Source organism: Myotis nattereri, assembly GCF_964212035.1.
Source record: "Myotis nattereri genome assembly, chromosome: 6".
NCBI lineage: Eukaryota > Metazoa > Chordata > Mammalia > Chiroptera > Vespertilionidae > Myotis > Myotis nattereri.
In genome coordinates this window covers 80849567-80871087 of record NC_138081.1, presented here as the reverse complement: position 1 = coordinate 80871087, position 21521 = coordinate 80849567, and the positions used below count along the sequence as shown (strand labels likewise).

General features: G+C 36.7%; 1 protein-coding gene across 2 annotated transcripts in view; it reads left to right on the top strand.

Moving 5' to 3' along the window:
* The window catches only part of LAMA2 (laminin subunit alpha 2), a 478805-nt gene that overhangs the window by 371756 nt on the left and 85528 nt on the right, over positions 1 to 21521 (top strand). For both annotated transcript variants that reach the window (XM_081094172.1, XM_081094171.1), the window contains 5 exons: positions 2191 to 2353; positions 4079 to 4289; positions 11566 to 11682; positions 12382 to 12545; positions 13846 to 13984. In XM_081094172.1, coding sequence (XP_080950298.1) covers positions 2191 to 2353; positions 4079 to 4289; positions 11566 to 11682; positions 12382 to 12545; positions 13846 to 13984 — 794 coding nt within the window. The remainder of the gene's footprint in view (positions 1 to 2190; positions 2354 to 4078; positions 4290 to 11565; positions 11683 to 12381; positions 12546 to 13845; positions 13985 to 21521) is intronic.

The following is a 21521-nucleotide window of genomic DNA, read 5'->3' as shown; positions in this document are numbered from 1 at the left end:
GAACTATATTTTATTCTACACACTATTAGAATTAATGAGTGAACATATATAAACCCATTAGTGTTATGTCCTGACATATAATGGGACTTAATAAATGCTAGACACCTCTCTTTTCTGTTTCTCAGATCATAGTAGTATGTGTCACTTGTGATAAATGTACCCATCAGAGAATGCTTTCTTTTCAGGTTCATTGTGAAAAGTAGCTTTGCTTCTCCTGAGGAATTATTTTGTTTGTATATTGCATATACTTTATAACTCTTAAGTACCTCATTTCTGTCCTCTGCTATGCCTTGGCTACTAAGATGCTTAGTACTAGATTTAGGATCCTCTGCACTAAATATCCTGGTATGCCTTTTTGGTCCATTATAGGAACAGCCAAATCTACTATTGTTTTTCTTGAAGTCTAAGACGTAGAGGCCTTCTTAGATTTAATTACCAGCATTCTAGCACTGTTCCCACATAGTCTGCTGGACCAAAGAGCTTTCAAATCAGTCAGTCATGGTTATGGTTAAACATGACACAGCCTTGGTAGGTAATACATTACTAATGACAGGGGTGGACTTTTGAGACAGTTCTTTGGCTTATGTCAAGGTATGAGTGTGAACCAGTTGAGCAAGAAAGAGCCACCTTCACTACCTTCTAGAAATACAGCACCTAAGCAATAATGTCTACCAGAGGGCTAGGAATGGCCATATTTGTTCTTTGAAACTCCTGATTCAAATTGTTCTGCAAATTAAACTGTGGCTATTTCAGGAATGAGGGGCTGACCGCAGCAACTTTCTAACCAAAGACATGTATCATGAAAAAATAATTAGAAAGATGCATTTTGGAATCAGAGGTAGCAACTCAATTCCTTCTACTGGCCCAGTGATTGTCAAACTCTCTAGCATGAATCCGAAGCTCCTGGAGGACTTGGGGAAACACTGACTGCTGGTCCCCAACCCTGGAATTGTTAACTCAGTGAGCTGGTGGTAGGGCCTGCATTTCTAATACGTTTCTAGGTGATGCTGATGCTGCTCATTTGGGGATCACATTTCAGAGCCATTGTACCTACCCACCATGTGACACTCACTATAGCTGCTCTACTTGGTCTGCTGAGGTGCACCTGTTTCAAGAGCTCTGCCTATATCATCCTTAGAACAGCTCTTACCAATGCCAATCAGAAGAGTTTCTCTAGGACCAGAAGTGAATTTCAGGACTCTTTATGTCTTAAAGAAGTCTTAGGATACAGCCTTGAATGGTAGAAAATGCCTCTGGCCAACCCAGAGCCCTCATTCTAGGGATTTTCATAGGTAATATTATAGAAGAGTCTGACGGATAAAGGGGTTTAAAAAAATCTTTCAACTTGTTAAATTAATGTTCCATAGAACACACTTCAGGGAAAGTTGGTCTAAAACTAATGGTAGAACTGCAAGAAAGTTTTGATTCACCAGTTTTTCAAATTTTTATTTGACATAGAATTCGTTTTTCAAATGAAATTTTCCCCAGAATACCAACCTATAAAAGAAAGTCTTGGCAGAACAGACATCATTTGTAATACTGACGCACACGGAGAATCCTACATTTCCGAAGAGCACAATATGAAACCCCATTTAATGCATAATAAACACAGACTCTTACGATGGGTGTTCTTGCTGGAAGGTATCTTGGAGAATCTATAATGCTTGTCCCTAGACCAGGCCTCCTTTCCTCACCCTTTAAAAGCATGAACATAACTGTGGTAAAGTACAAAGGCAGTTTTGTGTTTAGATATCTCATCACCGATAGCATTTCTGTACTCAGTATTTTAAGATAGACTGAATATGGTTGTGTCTTACCAGCTATATAGACCTTATGTTTTCAGCTTCCAAGTGTTATGCTACATGTCTCATTTTTTTATCCTTTATCCTGAAAAGGATTTAAGCCACTTCTTTTTTTTCCTGTATTTCTTCCTTTTGCGGTAAAAAATAAAAACAAAACACTGCTTTAATTACCATGCCCCCCAAAAGAAGCATAGTATGGAGAAATGTGCCACATTCCCCTGTTTGTTAAGGATTGCTGTATTAACTGCCTCAGTTTCCCATCAGGAACCCATGGCAGACCACGTTTCATTCGGAGATGGAGATGGTGGGGAAGAGCAGATGTTGAGTGGCATTTTTGCAAGTGGCAGTTTTGTTTACTAATTTGCAAAATTTGTTTTACCCCCTGAAGCTGTAAATGAAAAAGCTAAAGAAGTCAATGAAACTCTAGGAATTCAAGACAAGGCCTTTGAGAGAAATATGCAAGGGCTTCAGAAAGAGATTGATCAGATGATGAGAGAATTGAGGAGGAAAAATCTAGATACACAGAAAGAAGTTGCTGAAGATGAGTTGGTGTGAGTAGATTGTCTATTATGTCTTCATTTCATAAACTGAGCTTTTCAAATTGTTTGCTGTTTTATAAATTTTTCATCACATATATGAGTATAAGATACTTTGCTTGCTTTTAGTTTTTATTTACTTAGTTATAATTTATCTTGCTCTAAAATGGATTGAAAATATGTTTTACCCTACATATAAATAATCAAGTAATTGATCATTTCTGGTGCTGTCCATTCTATAGTTAGGCATATGAGCTTGCTTTATTAATTGCATTTATTTGGAACTTTTAAACTATCAATAGTTTTTTATTTTGATGAAATAACCTTTGAATCAATAAAGGTATGAATTTTATAGGCCATCCTATAGGTTTTGTCATCTCACAAATGCTAAATAAGAGTCATTAAACAATAAATGCTTAATACTTTGAAATCAGGGTTGGGAACCTAAGGTTGGAAATAATAGTATTAGTGTTTTATTGATGCTAATTAACTCATATCACCACACACTCAATAAAAAAGTACATTTTTACGTTCATAGCTAACATCAAAATGATGGGATTAGTAATACTATACTAAACTAGCAACATTAACAACATCTGAAAACTTGTTAAAAATCAAATGATCAAACCTCACCCCAAAACTACTGAATCAGAAACTTTGGGGATAGAGCCCAGCAATGTTTTGACAGACACTTCAGGGGATTGTGATGCCTATTAGTTTTAGAAATACTGTTTTTCAAGGACTTAGCCTTTCTTAAGGGCTGATATTGCCACTTTAGGAAAATGATAGCGTTAAACCCAGGAGACTCCCAGGTTACTTAGAAGAAAAACAAAAGTAGATAAAAATCATGACTTCATACTTTATACATAGAGTTCTGTCCACAGTTTCTAATCAAACATAACAGTATAGTCATACCTTATATTCAAAGTAACAGAGAAAATGCCTCATTATGTTGAATCAGGTAGTGTTTATTTTTTTTGTATGTGAAATAAATCACAAAACTTATTTTACCAGTCAAATTATGAGAAGGAGATCCTTTCCAATTGAAATTTTACTTTCCAATTGTAATTTACTAACAAATTACAAATGTGTGGGGGTTTTGGAGTTTAATTTTAAATGTAAATGGTTGTGTCACTTGTCAGATATCAGTTTTCAGCTTGGTTGAGCATATAGTCAGTCTTCTTTAAATATTGTCTTACTAGAGGCCTGGTGTATGAAATTCATGTGCCGGGCCGGGGGGGTGGGGGTGGGGGTGTCCCTCAGCCAAGCCTGAGCCCTCTCCAATCTGGGATCCTTCTCGCAATCCAGGACCACTGGCTCCTAACCGCTCACCTGCCTGCCTGCCTGCCTGACCACCCCTAACCACTCTGCCTGTCTGCTTGATTGCTACTAACTGTTCCTCTGCTGGCCTGATTGCCCCTAAATGCTCCCCTGCCTGCCTAATCACCCCTAACCACCTCTGCCTGCCTGATGCTCCTAACTGCTCTCCCCTGCTGGCCTGATCACCCCTAACTGCTCTCCCCTGCTGGCCTGATTGCCCCTAACCACTTCTGCCTCGGCCCCCCCGCTACTGTGGCTTTGTCCGGAAGATGTCCGGTCTAATTAGCCTATTACCCTTTTATTAGTAAGATGTTTCCATTCTTTTAATGTTAGCATCTCTTTGTAATAGAATCTAATACCCATAAACCCTGAGGAGGTGGCAGGGCTCATTGTCTGTTGTTGGGTGGGGCGTGCTTGCAGAGCTGCAGAAGGCCTGCTGAAGAAGGTGCAGAAGGTGTTCGGAGAGCCCCGGAGGAAGAACGAAAAAATGGAGAAGGATCTCGGGGAGAAATTGACAGATCACAAAAACAAGCTTGATGATGCTTGGGACCTGTTGAGAGAAGCCACGGATAAAACTAGAGAAGCTAATCGCTTATCTGCAGCAAACCAGCAAAACATGACTGCTCTGGAGGTGAGTCTGAGGGCTCTTTCATCTGTCTGTGAGGCCTTGGGGTGGGGTGGAGGTGACCATGGCTGGCCGAGTTGATGTGCATTTATAGAGATTAGGAATGATAACTCTGAAAGGAGCAGAACAGAGAATGATGATCTTTCTCCTTTTTAAATCATCAATCACTGTCCATAAAACGTAGGTAATTTAAATGATTGAAGATTTTTTAAAGTAGAGCAATACAGTGGAAGGAGCTTGTCACTGGTCTTAATGCCAACTGTGCCACCAACTAGAAGTACAGGCATGGGCAAGTCTATTACAGTCTCTAAGCATCAGTCCCCCAACACTATAGCAAGTCTCAGGACCTTCAAGTACTAATAGCATGATTTTATAATCTACCCAACCTAAGCCATACACCATGGTTTAGATATCTGATTGCCATAAATCACAGAAGTGCAAGTATTTTCTCATGGAATTTGGATACATACGGAACAGCTCGCTGAGAGAGAGACCAGAACTTTGGGAGATTTTGAGTCCCTTTCTTTTTGCAATGTGTTCTATGAATCTCTCTCTCTCTCTCTCTCTCTCTCTCTCTCTCTCTCTCTCTCTCTCTCTCTCTCCCCCCCCTTCTATCTCATTCTCTCTCTTACTACTTACCATGGCAAATTGATCACTTTTCCCAAGAGTAAATTTAGTACATAGAATAGCACAAACCTGTATTTGGTATTTAAAAACCAACAACAGTAACAAACTTAACCTTTGCTGTTTTCAAACTACTTGACCCCCTGCAGATAAGAAAAGACCACAATCTAACATACAATCTCACCTTCAACTATAACTAAACGTGCCCTGACATATATGTGGAATGCTAATTGAACAAAACGAATCTGGATTTTTTTTTATCTACTCATTTCTGTCCATTCTACTTTGGATTAAGCGGAGGACAAATTAAATTTTTAAAGGTTTTTTTCCCCCCCAATCTCTCTCCTGGGACTTAACCTTGTCATTTTGATAGAAGATTGAAGAGGCTCACTTTTCCTTAACTGATGTATCTAATCTGAACCAATTTGTAGTCTACTGACGTGCTGGCAGTATTAAAGAAAAAGCACCGTCTTGCGAGGCAGGATGCTGGGCCGTCCTCATGTCAGAGGCCCTGGCATGATTCATCCCGCTCCGTCACACACCGGCGGTGTGACTAACCCGGAGGTGCACCCCTTCATTTTATGGCAACAGTTTTAGAAATTAAAATTACCTGTGTGGAAAGTATAATAAGCATCTAGGAAGTATTTCAGGAAGAGTTATAGTGGCACAGTAAATGGTGCTTTTAGCTATTCCTTCCTTTTAGTGATGTTTGAAACTAGGAACCATAATTTTTGTGCCCCCTCCCCCCGTGCCCCGAGATGTCTGGAGCTTATATAGTCAGTTCTGTAGTTCTAAGCGGTCCTTTACGTACTTTCATTTCAGATGCCATGCTTAGGTAAAGGCTTGTTCAAAACTTACTGGAGTAATTAGAGAAACTGATGCAATTAACGTGGGAAGGCACAGCTTGCTTAAGGCTGTTTGCCAAGGCTGATTAGAGGTGATTCCCAAGGTTGGCGCTAGACTGGCTAGAAAGGAATGACCTGGAGAGTTTGTGAAACAGACCAGTTTCATGGACTCTCACTCAGACTGAGTTGGCTGGTCTAGGATGTGGCCCAGGGTCCATATTACAAAACTTCCCCTGGCTTAATTAGATGTGCACACAGATGTGAGAACAACCTATACACTGTATCCATTTGATGGAATAATGAGCTGATTTTTAAAAATAAATAACTTCCTTGTGCCTATGCCCGCTAAGAAGGTAAAATACTAGTAAGCGAGATCCAACTCAAATGTGGTTTTTTGTTTATTTTTAAAAAGGTAAGCGTGTAATTTTTATTATTAAAAACATTTATCAAGCTCCTGCTAAATTCAGGAGATGTGCTGAACACAGAAATTGTGAATGCCAAGCACTGGTCCTCCTTGTGTGATCCTCAATGGCAGCATTAGCATCAGTTAGAACCTCGTTCAAATGCAGACTCTCGGGCCCCACTCAAAACTACCAACTGAGAAACTGCGAGTAGGGCCCAGCAACTGGGGTCTTAAGATCCCCCCGGTTATTCAGATGCAGTCTTCGGTTTAAGAACCATCGATACTTAGAATAGAAACCATTTCTGATGACGTTAGGTGATTGTATTTACTGGGAGGCACACACAAGTAAACCATTCTATACACTAGAGTAATTGTGGAGGCAAGCAAAGGAAGGACATCTCCATCACCCTGGGTTAGGATGGGCTAACACAGAGGACCTGACATGCGTGTTAAGTCCTGAAGGGTAGGCACTAGCTAATCAAAATAGAAGGCAAAGAACATTCCAGAAATAGGGGGAAACAATGCCAAAGCTCAGGAAAAAAAAAAGATAAAACATTTTGGGAAAATTCAGTGGTTGGATAGGGTTGGAATGAAAACTGCATGTGAACCAGTGAGGGGATAGAAAGTCAGCAAAGATAGAGCCAGACCTTGAGTTGAAAGAGAATTTCATTCTAAGACTAAGCCAAGGAGTTTTTTTGTGTGTTTTTTTTGTCTTGAAAGTTAGTGGATAACTGAAATAGTGGAGTCATGGATTAAAATTACAGTTCTGGGATTTGTGAATGGCTCATATAAACTAGAGAATCGGTTTTGTATTGAAAAAATAGTGTAGTATAAGGCTGGGAAAATGGGCTAGGGCAGTATTTAAAGTCTGTCAGACATCTACCATGTGATGTAACCAGGGTGACTGAGGTTGCACAGGAATGACTCCTGACTTCATAAAATGTACAGTCTCCTAGAAATTCAGGCTTGTTAACCTTTCACTACATGTACTGCTATGATTAATGGGGGCTAGAAGAATCACAGAAATGATGTCATCATAGCAGAAATTGAGAGAAGTTGATAGAAATGATGGAGCAGCTTGGGCCCAAACACAGGGCTCTGAAAGTGTAAGATGATCTTAGGAAATGTGAGATAGAGCAGTAAAACTCAGTCATAGGCTACATAAAAGTCTGTAGGAGACGATGGTTCTGGAAACAGTAATTGGAGGCAGATCATAGAAGGCTTTGAATGCAACCTTCTAGAAGCCATCAGTTTAGAAAGGCATTTCCAGCAATGGAGAGAAGGCAGAGGGACTTTGTGCCAATGGGCAAAGAGAAAGTGAGCAATTCAATTAAACAAAGGAGCATGTCCTTATTACCTTTATCCTAAAGGAAGGATTGCAAAGAAAATAAATAGTGAGTTGCTAGATAAAGGATTGACTGAAAGACAGCTTTTGCTGGCTTTTAATCCAACCCAAACATGCATCATCCCTCTCTTGCACACACACATGACACATACAAAAGGTGTTTAATTTATTGAGCTCTGGAATGAATTAAGATCCAATTAGCAGTTAAAAGTAGAACTATAATCAACTTTAGTATTCAAACAGAATCACTCAGTTATCCCTATGGCATACTTTTGGAGAATAATTCTGTATACATGGGCCTCCTTTTTGTTCCTTAACCACTCGAAGCTTTCTATCTTGGGAATTTTATATCCTACATCATTCTCTATTACTTCCCTCTCTTTATTTACTTTCATATCACTCATCATTGCTTCAAAATATACATTTATTCTCTCATTTATTTTCTCCCTCTTCCAGATAAGCCATGAGAAGTGCATCTTCTTCTCTAGTCTATTCCCTTGGCCTACAACAGTGTCTACCATAATTTTTTTTCAATGAATAAATAAAGTGCCATGAAACAAACACACAAAAAAGTCATATGTTGTCATAGTCGGTGTTGCTCAGTGGTAGAGTGTCAGCCTACACACCAAAGTGTTGTGGGTTCAACTCCCACAAAGGCATGTACCTGGGTTGCAGGTTCATTCCCTGGCCCCAGTCAGGGCATGTGGGAGGCAACCAATTAATGTGTCTCTCATATCAATGTTTCTCTCTCTCTCTCTCTCTCTCTCTCTCTCTCTCTCTCTCTCTCTCTCTCTCCCCTCTCTCTTCCTCTCTCTCTCACACCTTCCCTCCTTTCCATTATCTCTAAAAAAATCAATGAAAAGAAGTATCTTCAGGTGAAAATTAACAATGAAACAAATAAACAAAAATTATTAAAAAGTCATATGTATACTTTTATTAATATTTAGATCCTCCAAATATCTATTTTTTTCCCTTGGCTTAAAACTAGATTCTATCAGTGTCTAATCTGAAAGTTAGCCACCTCTGAAATCTCCTGAATCTCCAGCTCATTACTTCTGCTTTAGTATTATAAAGAACACATTCTGATCTTGCATAACAGTTGATTCCCTAAAGTGACTCAAATGGAGCTTTTACGGAGATTCTAACTCACTACTTAATTGAAACCAAAATGTGTGCAGCTCTTCCTAATGTACATATGGAAATATTCTCCCACTGGTGCAGCATTGTAAAGTACCTTGATTCATTAAACAAGCCATGTTGAAAAAAATTCTTGAATGTCTGTACATGATATAATTTTAAATCAGTGCATGCAAAAGCTAAGGGCTATAGTTAAGTAAAAGAATGTCACACCCTTGGAAGATAAAATATGACATTATCAGGAGCATCAGGACTACCCCTATATTTATTGTCTCTGAAGAGGGAATGAAATATCGAAACTTCCTCTGTTTTAGCCAGTGATGGGAGTAACTGATGAGCCAACTGTCACCGTTCAAGTTTCAGGAATGGACTCTAATTTCATTTATTCATTCAAACATATTTATTGAGGAAACTTTTTTAGGTATTGGAAATACAATGATATATAAGACTGTTTTTATGGAATTTCTATTCTAGTGAGGAAGATAGTCACTAAAGCAATAAATGAGTAGCATATAAAATGGTCATAAACTCTGGAGCACAGGCTAATATAATAATAAGTGATATGTTTAGTGACATTACATGATGCATTCAATGTGTTATCCTCCATCAGCTACGAATAGTTCAGCAGGCTGTGGTTTCCACTGGTCCCTCTATATGAATATTGTGATGAACTGGTGTTGCTGATTTTCATTAAATAACATGCACAATTAAGATGGTTTAATCTATTAAAAAATAAAATAATATTATCTACATTTGGTTGGTTTGTGGCCATCCAATAGAATATAACTCAGATAAATGGGTGCTAAGAAGAAGAACAAAATAAGGTAATATAATAGTCAATAATTACATCATGTTTTCTATATTCCAGGTAGTGTTCTAAGCTAGTTCTCAAATTTTACAGTGTATATCACCTGGAGTTCTTATTAAATGCAAATTCTGAGTTGGTAGTTCCCAAAAGGCATTGAGATTGTACATTTCTAACATGCTTCTGGGTGATGCTAATGCTTCAATGGGCCACAGTTTGAGTAGCCAGAGACAACACATTTCACATGAAGCTATATTACTTGCCCAGGTTTCATACCTTGTGACAGTGGGCAGGGCTTGGATCCCAGCGAAAGCAGGCTGTAGCCTCAATAACTGTCCTCCAGTATAAAGAAAATAATTGAGATAAAGATGAGCGCTATTTTAGGTAGGTGATCAGGGAAGTGACCATCAGCAGAAAATGAAGGAAGAAGCAAGACAACGAACTGAGGAAGGGCACAGGGTTAAGGGAACTGTAAGTGTAAAAGCTCAGAGGCAGGAACGAGGTATATGTACCTGGCAACACACTGAAGTGGTTGGTGAAAAGTCAGGGAAAGAAGGGTGTGTAATTAGTGCTTTCCCAGTGCAAATAAGAAATGTCGTTTCTATAATTAGAGAGTCAGTGCTTTCACAGCTCAAGACCCAGGCTGTATCGTTATATAGACCAGGGTTCGGATCTTAACTGCATTGTACTAACTGTGTGACCTTGGGAAAGTCACATAACTTGTTCAATTTTCTATTCTTTTTTTTTCTTTACTTTTTATTATTAAATTTATTGGGGTGACATTGGTTAATAAAATTCTATGTTTCAAGTGTACAATTCTATGACACATCATCTGTATATTGCATTGTGTTTACCACCCAAAGTTAAATATTCATCCATCACCATATATTTGATCCCCTATACTACTCCCCACTTCCCTTTCCTTCTGGTAGCCACCACATTTTTATCTGTGCATGAGTTTTTGTTTTTTCTTATTTATTCCTATTTTTTAAAAAGGTGATATACACAGGACCTATGGAGTTAGTGTAGAATTAAGTGAGAAAAGCTTATAAACTACCTGACACATTATTAAGGTCAAAATGAATATATAAAGTAACATTATTATTAATGTAAAAGAACATAAATGGCGGAGGCTTAAAATTATAATTGATGCAGCTAAATCCACATGTAAAAAGGTGATTGGAAGAATACATAGGAGTCAGAAGTAAAATAGAAAAAAAAAAAAAACAGGCAAAGTTACGCTCCAAATAAAGAAATAGCACTATTTCTCTCTCAGTGATTTTACTCTCAATGAGTTTCATGTAGTGCTGAGACAAGCTATCAGTTTCAAAGGAAATTTAGAATCTGCTCTCTTCTTAGAGTTTCCATTAAGTTTAGTCTTCCATGTGTTAGTTTCTCTTTTTTAAAAAAGTACTTCCCCTAAATTCCCTTAAAAATTCAATTTCTTTTCATTTTTGAAGACCTCCCATAGAATAAATCTGCTTATGTATATGCTCACAAAATACTCATTGGCACATAGATTCTGGAATTCAACATCTAGTTTCAAGGTAATTTATGGTACTACCACATGTTCAGTAATACATATTTAGCACTTACATTTTAGTTAAAAAATGATGTTCGGCATGGTTCAGTGATTGAGCTTCAACCTGTGAACCAGGAGGTCACGGTTCAATTCCCAGTCAGGGCACATGCCAGGTTGCAAGCTCAATCCGCAGTGGGGGTTGTGCAGGAGGCAGCGGATTGATGATTCTCTTTCATCATTGTTGTTTCTATCTCTCTCTCCCTCTCCCTTCCTTTCTGAAATCAATAAAAAATATATTTTAAAAAATGGATGTTCATCTTGCTTTAAAAATCGTTTTTAATTCCTCAGCTACCATCACATAACTTTTCCTCTCTCGGATGACTTTCTCACAATGTAATGAAGTACCTTACAGGCATTTAAATAAAATAACTCTTGGAGGATTGGCTGAGTAGTTCATATTACTCTCATCCAGCCTCATTGTCAACATGGCATACCTTATTTGCAATGCCTTTGTTCAGACAGCTCAGGGAAGTCGAGAATATGGGGCTGGATAGGGTTTTACCTAAAAGCATTTGGATGGTGTGTTCATGCTGTCTTACAGGAAAAGAAAGAAGCTATTGAAAGTGGAAAACGACAAACTGAGAACACTTTAAAAGAAGGCAATGACATACTTGAGGAAGCCAATCGTCTTGCAGATGAAATCAACTCAGTCATAGACGTGAGTACTTGATTAAACCCAAAATAAAAAGAAAGATGGTAATGACATAGGCTTTCACAGATGGGAATCAGTGAGAAGTCTCTGTAATATAAGCAAATGCTAACGTTTTTTTCTTGTGGGTGTAATATTCTTTTTGCATTTTTCTATTGTGACTGTGCCCACCTATTGGCAACAATTAGAACTTCATATTGTTCTTCCAATAGATAGTAATATCTGTGTGAGCGTAATCAGCTACTCCCACAAGCTTGAATTTTCTTTCACACTGAAGGACATTGCTTGTTGCTAGGGCAACACTTACAATCTGCTTCAATATTCATGTAAAGTTAGTTAAAAGAGAAATTTAAATCTACAAACAGACTTTTAACATACTATCTAATGCAGTGGACATTGTGATATATGGTGATATAAACATAAATGGTCTAAAAGATCCTAATGAGGATCATTTGTGCATTTATACCTGTGAAGTAACAATTTTTAAAAAAGATAGTTTGGTTCTTCTTGGTGTAAATTGGCTTCCTATATTTCCTATCTCTTTCATTAAATAACAGCTTTTATCCTCCATTTTCTTTTTGCTATGTTAGTAAATTTGAAGTTTCATAAAAAACGAAGGATGCATAATTATATCTCAGAGAGTAATTAGTAAATGAGTGAAGGCTTGGATTCACTTACTTAAAACACCCTCTTTTCTCTACATAACAGTATGTTACAGACATTCAAACTAAATTACCACCCATGTCTGAAGAGCTGAAAGATAAAATAGATGACCTCTCCCGAGAAATGAAAGACAGGAAGCTTGCCGAGAGGGTGTACCAGGCTGAGAACCATGCAGCTCAGCTGAATGCCTCATCTGCTGTCCTTGATGGGTATGTCATCTGTTGTTGGAAATGTCTATGTAACTTGACACTTGCCCAAAAGTTTTGACTAACAAAAATGGTAGACAGTCTCTTTCAAATCTTGATTTCTGTAATTATGAACATACGAGCTACATGGCCTTTCTGTGGAAGAGCCTAATTAGGATGGTCTGGGCGCTCTACTGGAGTCACATCAAAAGTCCAAGTTAAAAGTATATTCAAATATGGCTTGGTAGGGAGTGAGCATAGCCCGAGGCTACACTTAGAAAAACTGGGTTTTGTACTTTATTGGAGAGCACAGCAGCTGCCTTATTAGCATTTTAAATAATAATGTATAAATACACATTCTGCTTCAAATTTCAGTTTTATATTTTTACTGGAATCCAAACTATGCATTGCTAATCAGGTGGCTTTTGAAAATGGGGGCCATACATAGCGACTGAAGTCTTTTTTCTTTTCAGACTCCAGGGAGGCACTATGCATTCCTCTGTGAAATAACAGCTCACTATACCTGGGATTCTCATAAGGGTCAAAGGAGGGAGGGGCAGATGGTGAGGTGTGTTTGACTTATGGACAGCATTCTAGGTAACACTAGGATGCCTCCCTACAATTACATAGGTGCTTCAGCCCCAAGAATCATTTTCCAAAACAAATCTGTATTTAATATAAGACATGTAAAATTCTGTTCCAATATGTAATACTCATTGATTCAAAGGAAAATATAAATGTTTGAAGACCCAGGGCACGGCTCATGCACAGTTCATTTTATAACAAACTTTTGCCAATTTAGCATGAAGGGCAGTAGATGGAACAGTAAGCCAGAAGTCTGCAGATGCTGATCCCAAGTCCTTAATTGGCAAGGACTTGGAGCCACCATGTTGGACATGGGACCTGAAACAAGTTATTTAACTTTCTGGGATTCATTTATTTTCACCTGGGAAATATACCTACCCTAGAGGGATTTTGTGAAATTCATTCCAGGAATGTGGTACAAGTGCTCTGAAATGTGTAGCGTGCTTCACAAATGATGAAAGCGTCATCTCACTGCACATACTTGCCTGGTGCACATGGTTACAGAAGCTGTGGGGGATGCTGTGGGTATTTAATAATATGTTCATACTATTTCATAGCTGAATTATTTAGGAAGATGAGTTTAAATTGAAAACTATACCATAATGCAGTAATAGATAGGCCACTATGATTGGAATTATCATGATTATATTGGCCATGGTTATTTGGAAGCCATATGTTTTATAAGTAAGATGTTCTTCATTTGACTATCAAACATTCTTTTATTGGGTAATCCCAACAGAATCCTTGATGAAGCTAAAAGCATCTCCTTCAACGCCACCGCAGCCTTCAAAGCCTACAGCAATATTAAGGACTATATTGATGAGGCTGACAAAATTGCTAAAGAAGCCAAAGGCCTTGCACATGAAGCTACAAAACTGGTAAGAAACAAATAGAATTATGCACTGAGAATGGAGGTGCAAGTGTTTGAATAAGTACCTAAATTACTCTAATTTAAAGGCATTCTGGAAAATCCTAGTAAAATAGAATCTTTGTTTTGAATTATTGTCAAAGGCAGGCTCCTTTTAATTTTACTCAAAACAAACTCTCAGTGGACTGTAATCACAGCAGAACTCTTCTGCCACCCACCACTTGCTACTGATAAAGGTCTGCCAAGGAGGTCTGTGCCACCCAAGTCACAGGAGAAAAACAGTCAAACATAAGATGTTGAGCAGCAAAATTTATCACTATTTTTCCAAACGCCATCAGCAAGAAAGTGCTTTGAAAATTAGCACATTGCTTATAGTCGCACACAAGTATGTTATATGTGAAGTTTGACTACAAAGTGCATCTGTTGCCAAACACATCACATCATATGGTTCTAAACTCTTTACACTGTTTTTATCCATTGAAACCTTTGCCTTCAAAGCAGCCCTTGGCTGCTATTATTGCTCAAAATAAACTTGGGTTTCCAAGTATATTTAACACATTATCTGAGTATCTTCAATAGTGGCAAATCTTTATCTTTTACATGTAGCAACATTTTGTAAATACGCTATGTGGTAAGCTGTGGAACTACTATTTTAGGATTTTAATAAAGCATTTTTTTGGAAGCATATGATGAGTTTAAATGTGCAGGAACAGTGTTTACTCTTTAGTTTCACATAAATTCCTCTCAATACATCAAAATTTCAGTCAATGATGTTCATAGAGGTAACACGTGGTATATAGCAGCTGATCACTAAATGTAGATAACCCTTGCCATCTCCGAACACTAATGCTGGGATCTAGAACGGCAGCATGCTCCACATTTTCAGAACTGAAAAGACATGTGTATTTCCACAAAAGGTAGGAAATACAGAAGGACATTTCAAAGGAAAAATAAAATTATTTTCTCTAGTTAGTTTGAGGTAATGCCTGTACATTTGTTTGAATATGGATGTCATGTAGGATTCCTTTTTTAATTGATAAGAATTAAGTTCTAGTGGTATGCTGGAATTTCTGAAATAAAATTTGAGAGAGCAGATAGCAGGTCAGAATTTGGGAATTAGAAGCTGTGTCTTCAAATAAGTACATAGTCTATTTTGATCCCTTCCTTAGCTTGATTCCTATAATATAGTCTCCCAAACTTCGAACTTAATTTTTTCACCTAATTTAATATTCAATCGCCAATGACCTCAGATGATATCTTCCTCTTATCATTGACACAGTGAGGGTGCTAATAAAAGATGCTTATGAACTACTTATTGGTAAATATGAGATATTATTCCATACCCACATTTTCTATTTCTCTTTAGAATTTTTACTCACATAGTTAATATACGTGATGTATAAATAGCATTATGAAACACAACCCACAGGGCAATCAGAGATGAACAGAATTTTAACCTACAGTCAACCTGCAATAATAATTTATGTTTGTTATTTGTCAGGCTAATAAAAATAATTCTTTCCAACTTTTACCTGCATAACTCATTTTTTGCTTTATAGGAAATGTTCTTTTCCTTCCTATTACTATTCACTTCTTTAATATTACTAACATCATTCCTAATAATTTTTTTCTTATTAGTCTTTGAGTCCTTATTGTAGCAAGATTCTTTTGACACCACTAATATTAGTTAGCAAATCATATAGTTAAACAATGTAAATCTTGCAAAAGTGTGATTAAACATTAAGGCATTTCTAATGCGTGTTTGACTAGAAATATGGTAATGTATTCTCTCAGCCTGTCTTACTTAATATTTGCTTTGTGTAATTGGATGAACCAAAATACATAAAGAATACTTGCAAGATCATTTTTGAGTTTTTATTTCCTACATAAAAAACTGGGCAAATATTAGCAGAGTACATATTGCATTCAAAAGGCCCAATAAAATATAGTCAGTCAAATTGTAAACTTGTATACCTTCTATTTCATTCTGTCATCCACTACTTAGAAGTCATTCAAACTGTAATTTTGATTTTTTATTAATATTTCTAAACATTGGAATTTAAATTTTATACCAGTGTAGTACTAATGGGAAAAAATGACATAAACCCATAACTGACATAATTGAATTTGCTAAGAAAACTAGTGAGCATTTCTTCTTCTTCTTCATCAGCAATTCAGCAACTTACCTATAAACTGAATATTTCACACAATAGCAAATGTAAAAATGTAAGGATCTAAGTAACCCAGAAAAAATATTGAACCTGTGTGTAAAAGTAGTGCTCATTAAGCCACCCTAATTTTAGTGATTTTCTTTGTATAGGATACATTCATTTGAGTCAATTTTTTAAAAAATCTTTTGGAAACAGAGAAGCAAACTTCTATTTCTGATCCAGCATTTGACATACTAAAAATTCAGGGCAACAACTATTAAAAATCAAAGAGTTTGTATCATTACTCAGAACTCAGAAACTCTTTTGGATGCTGCTATAACGCAACATAAGTTTGAACTGTTATTCATGGCAGTAGTGCTCTCAGGCCTGCTCTGCTGTTAGGTTTTCCACCTGTGGTGGAAAAATTAGGAGATGAAATTGCCATGTTGAGTTTGATTTTGGATATTAACTGGAAGGAAAACCTATGACCTCTGAGGACGTTCTCTAACTCAGTAGATACTTCTCTGTTGCCTTGACTCAAAATCAAGAATCCTTGTAAGGTCCACCCATCCTGCCCACAACAGCTTATCTGTTCCCTGCCTCTTGGCAGCAAGCCGGTGGCCCCATGTGTGCTGGAGCAATGGCTGTCACACAGCCGTGGGTGAAACCTGTTCTCCCTTAGTGACATATTTTTAAACCCTCTTTTGATTGTCTTTCTTGGTGTTCTCATCCTTCTGAATATTCAGTCCCTGATTCTAAATATTCATGATTTTGAGGATTTCCTGTTCCATCCCTGAGTCTCCTTTGTGTGCTAATTGGCTTCCAGTCTTCTGGAGACTCATCTAATCTTTCTTCCATGTTAGGACTTACTGTGCAAGGCCAGCACTAATACAGCCTTTCAGCAGATTTCAGACCAAAGCCATCACTTTTTTTAATGATAATAAATTGGGGTAATTTTTTTTTATTATATCAAAGTGTGTTAATGCTATCAGATGAAGACAGATGCTTCAAACAACCTGCATTAAATTATATTTTTAATACAATTAAAGGGTATTTTTTAACCTGTTTATAATAAAAAAAACTGGCTTGTTTCTTTACTCATTTTTTAATCACTATTTTATTTTACTATCCTGTAGTACTTTTAAAACATAGGTTATAGTAAAATACATTTAAAATCAATACATAGTGATTTTCATATTTTAAATTGTGTGACCATTTTTAATTATTACAAAGGCAGTTCATGTCCATTAGACGAAAATAGGAAATACAGATAGCAAGAGGGAGAAAATATAAAATGTGAATAATCCCACCAATCACAAATAAACATTTTTATAATGTTGTTTATCTGTCCATACTTTTCTTATGCAAAGGGCAATAATTATATAACTGTTTAATAGCTTAATCTATCATTAAAATCACATGCACATTTTTATACTCTCAAACATTCTTAAAATGTACATAATCTACATTTCACCATTTCTTCTGAGAATTTATTTTATTATAGTAAGAAAGTAAGTTCTCTCTGATTTTTATCAACAGTCTAACATACCAAATATAAATTTATTTGATATATATGATACATAAACATATTGCAGCTAATAGCCAACCCTTACATATACCCATGCACATTTTGAACAGTTTTCTTTATTAAAAAATATTTTAAATTTAAAATCATATAAGTAATATATTATCTCAGCATATTATCCCTTTGGAAATGTATAAGACTTATCCTGTAAAATAAATTATTTGATAATGGAATAGGTCATAAACCATGCTGTTGAATTTTTAGTTACAACTTTGTTTATAAAGCAGAATCAAAAACAGAAATATTCTGGCCCTGGCCGGTGTGGGGCTAAGTTGGTTGGAGCATCATCCCATACACCAAAAGGTCATAAGTTTGATTTCTGGTCAGAGCACATACCTAGGTTGAGGGTTTAATTCTCAGTCGAGGCACATGTGTGAGGCAAACAGTGTCTTCTCTCTCTCTCTCTCTCTCTCTCTCTCTCTCTCTCTCTCTCTGGAATCAATTAAAACATAAACATGTTTTTAAAAAAGAAACATTCTGAATTTCTCCTTAGGGCCAACTCTTTCAATAAATTTAGAAAATTTAGCTCAATTTAAAAATAATAAAATACAATATAGACAGTAATATAAACGATAAATTTTTAAATTACTTATTTAAATAACAAATCACTGGGGTGCAGGTTTACCAACCTGATAAACTTAACTTCAGGTCTTTTCTTCACACCTTATGCCCCTAATGGAGCCCCCTCTGAAAACAAAACACTTAGATGTTTTCATGCTCCATTTGGCAGTAATCATTCTCTTTATAAAGGACGTTTTGTTTATCTATTCATTCCACTATAGTACCATTAGGACAGGCAGAATCTTTGTATCTCTGAATAATCAGTGCTCACTCTGGTGCTTGAGGCAGCTGTATAATTTTGTTGGGTAAATTAATAAATTCATTCATCTGTTAATCAATGACATGATGATTTAACAGGAGTTGCTATAAATATTTAGGAAACAGTAGGAAGAGCAAAACTAAGATGTATCAAAAGCCAGTTATGTGCCGAGCCCTCTGTTAAATCTTTATAGACATGTTTCCCTGTATATTTCCTTCTCTAATGATCTTACATTATCTCACATTTTTTATAAAGTATTATTAACTAATAAAAACATACAACAACCTACATATAATCATATTCTATTATGTGTGACATAATGAAAGTTTTTATCCAATTTATATATGTGTATAATGTATATATTGCATATATACACACAGAGAGAACTTACAAAATACAATCTCTAAAAAAAGAAACAGTGCTATGCAACTCTAAAGCCTCATTAATATTTCACATACATTATAGACGCAGTCAGAAACTCAGATGTGATGCTTATGAATATGTATGAAGTATAATTAGCTTGGAAAATGCTGCTTCATCACCTCTTCTGATATTGTTGATGTGCTTCAGTGCCTTACTAAGCATTGTTGGAAAAGAGCTCTCCAAATTCCAATGAGTTGAAACTGTTCTGTTCATCCATAACATGTTAGTGTTCTCCATTCTGTGATCATACGAAAGGCTTGTCTTTTAAACCTGGATTGATGGCTGAATGCCATTAGCTCTTTAATATTTTGACATGCTTCTCGAAACATTGAAACCTGTCTTATTCCTCCACATCTCTTGAACCCAAACATCTTACTTCCACTGTGCTTGCCTGAGGTTACAACTCCTTTTTCTGTCCTATGCCAGTGTTTTTCAACCTTTTTTATCTCATGTCACACATAAACTACTGGCACACCAAACACTATATTTTTTGCCAACCTGACAAAAAAATAAGTATGATTAATTCACACCAGATGCCTATTGTTGTGTCCACTATTGTCATTTTTTTTATTTGACGATCTAAACTGGTCAGTGACCCTGACTAAATATTCAGGTGTTGCATGATTTAAAAATTCTTGCAGGACACCAGGGTCCCATGGCACACTGGTTGAAAATCGCTGGCCTATACTGTTAAAATAGCCAACTGATCTATCCTTTCCTCCCACACAGCTGTGCAATTCATCATCCTGGACTAACTCTGATGGTACACACCTACTCAGAAACTTTCACTGGCTCAACATTGCTTATTGTCCAGTTTCCTTAGTCTGACATTTAAACTGTTCTGAAATTGACTCTAATCTACCTAACAGCCTAAGCTCTACTACCCCTGCCCTTTATAAACTCCACAATCCTTTGCAACTGAAATACTTGTCTTCCATCCACACATCAAAATTCCCTGCCTCCCTGTCTTTCCTGACCTTGTTGCTACTGTCCCATAATTGAATAAGGATTCCAGAAGAAAACACTGGCTTCTTGAAAAGCAAGAAAGACAAGATGCCTGGAAGCAAAGGCAGGCGATATTCATAAATGCAAGAAGCTAGGAACTTAGCAGCAGGAACAGCTGTCAGCAGATGGACTTCAGTCAGAGCTCAGCCATGTTGTTGGATGAGGGGACAAAGGTCCGGTGGGAGATCAATAAGTTGATAATCATCCTGTCAGACTAATCAGAAAAATTCAGGAAAATCAGCAATATCCAGTATCAGGAATAAGAGGTGTGAAATCACTACAGCTTCTGCAGACAGTAAAGGTTAATGAGAATATTATAAACAATTTGATGCCAAGAATACAACAATTTGAATGAAATGGACAAATTCTTTGGAAAGCACAAACTCACTCAGAAATAAATAACTCAAATAGCCATGTATTCCTTAGAGAACTTAATTTCTACTTAAAAACCTTTACACACACACACACACACACACACACACACACACACTCAGGTCCAAATTACTTCACTATTAAATTCCAATAAACATTTAAGAAAGAAATAATAATTTCTTCAGAGAATTGAAGAGGAGAAAAATGTCTCTCCTCATTCTGTGAGGCCAGTTACTCTGATACAAACCAGACAAAAATACTACAAAAAAAGGAAATTTATAGACCAATATTCCATATGGACATAGATATAAAAATTCATGACAATGTTAGATCAAATCCAACCACTTATTAGCTACAAACTAAGGGATTTTTTTCTCCAAAGTACTTTCTGATAAAGGATTTGTATCAGGTCATGCATAAAGATCTTTCAAAATTCAATAAGAACAAATGATCCAATAAAAAATTGGATAAAAGATTTAGACAATTCACCAAAAAAAGATGGTAAATAAGCACATGAAAATATGCTCCACATTATTAGTTACAAGGAGAATACAAATTAAAACCAAAATGGTGTACAGACACAACATAACATTTACCATCCTAACCATTTTTAAGTGTACAATACAGTAGTGTTAAATATATGCACATTTTTGTGCAACAGATTTCTATACTTTCATCTTGCAAAACTGAAATTCTATACCCATTGAACAACTCCCCATTTTCCTTTCCTACCAGCAAAGAGATCACACACACACACACACACACACACACACACACACACACACACAATGTGGATAAATCAGATGCACACACAACATGGGTAAATGTCAAAAGAATTACACTGCACGAAAAAAGCCAGAGTACATACTGGATGATGCCATTTATGTAAAATACTATAAATTGCTAACTAATAGTGATAGAAAACAGATCAGTGTTTGTGTGGAGATTAAGGAAAGACAAGAAGTGGTAGAAGGGAGAAATTAAAAAGAATTGATGGAGCCCTAGCTGGTGTGTCTCAACAGTTAAGGCATCGGCCCATATACCAAAGGGAATTGGGTTTGATTCCCAGTCAAGGGCACATACCCGGCTTGCAGGTTCCATCCCCAGCCCTGGTTGGGGCAGGTGCAAGAAGCAATCTCTCTCTCTCTCTCTCTCTCTCTCTCTCTCTCTCTCTCTCTCTCTCTTTTCCTCT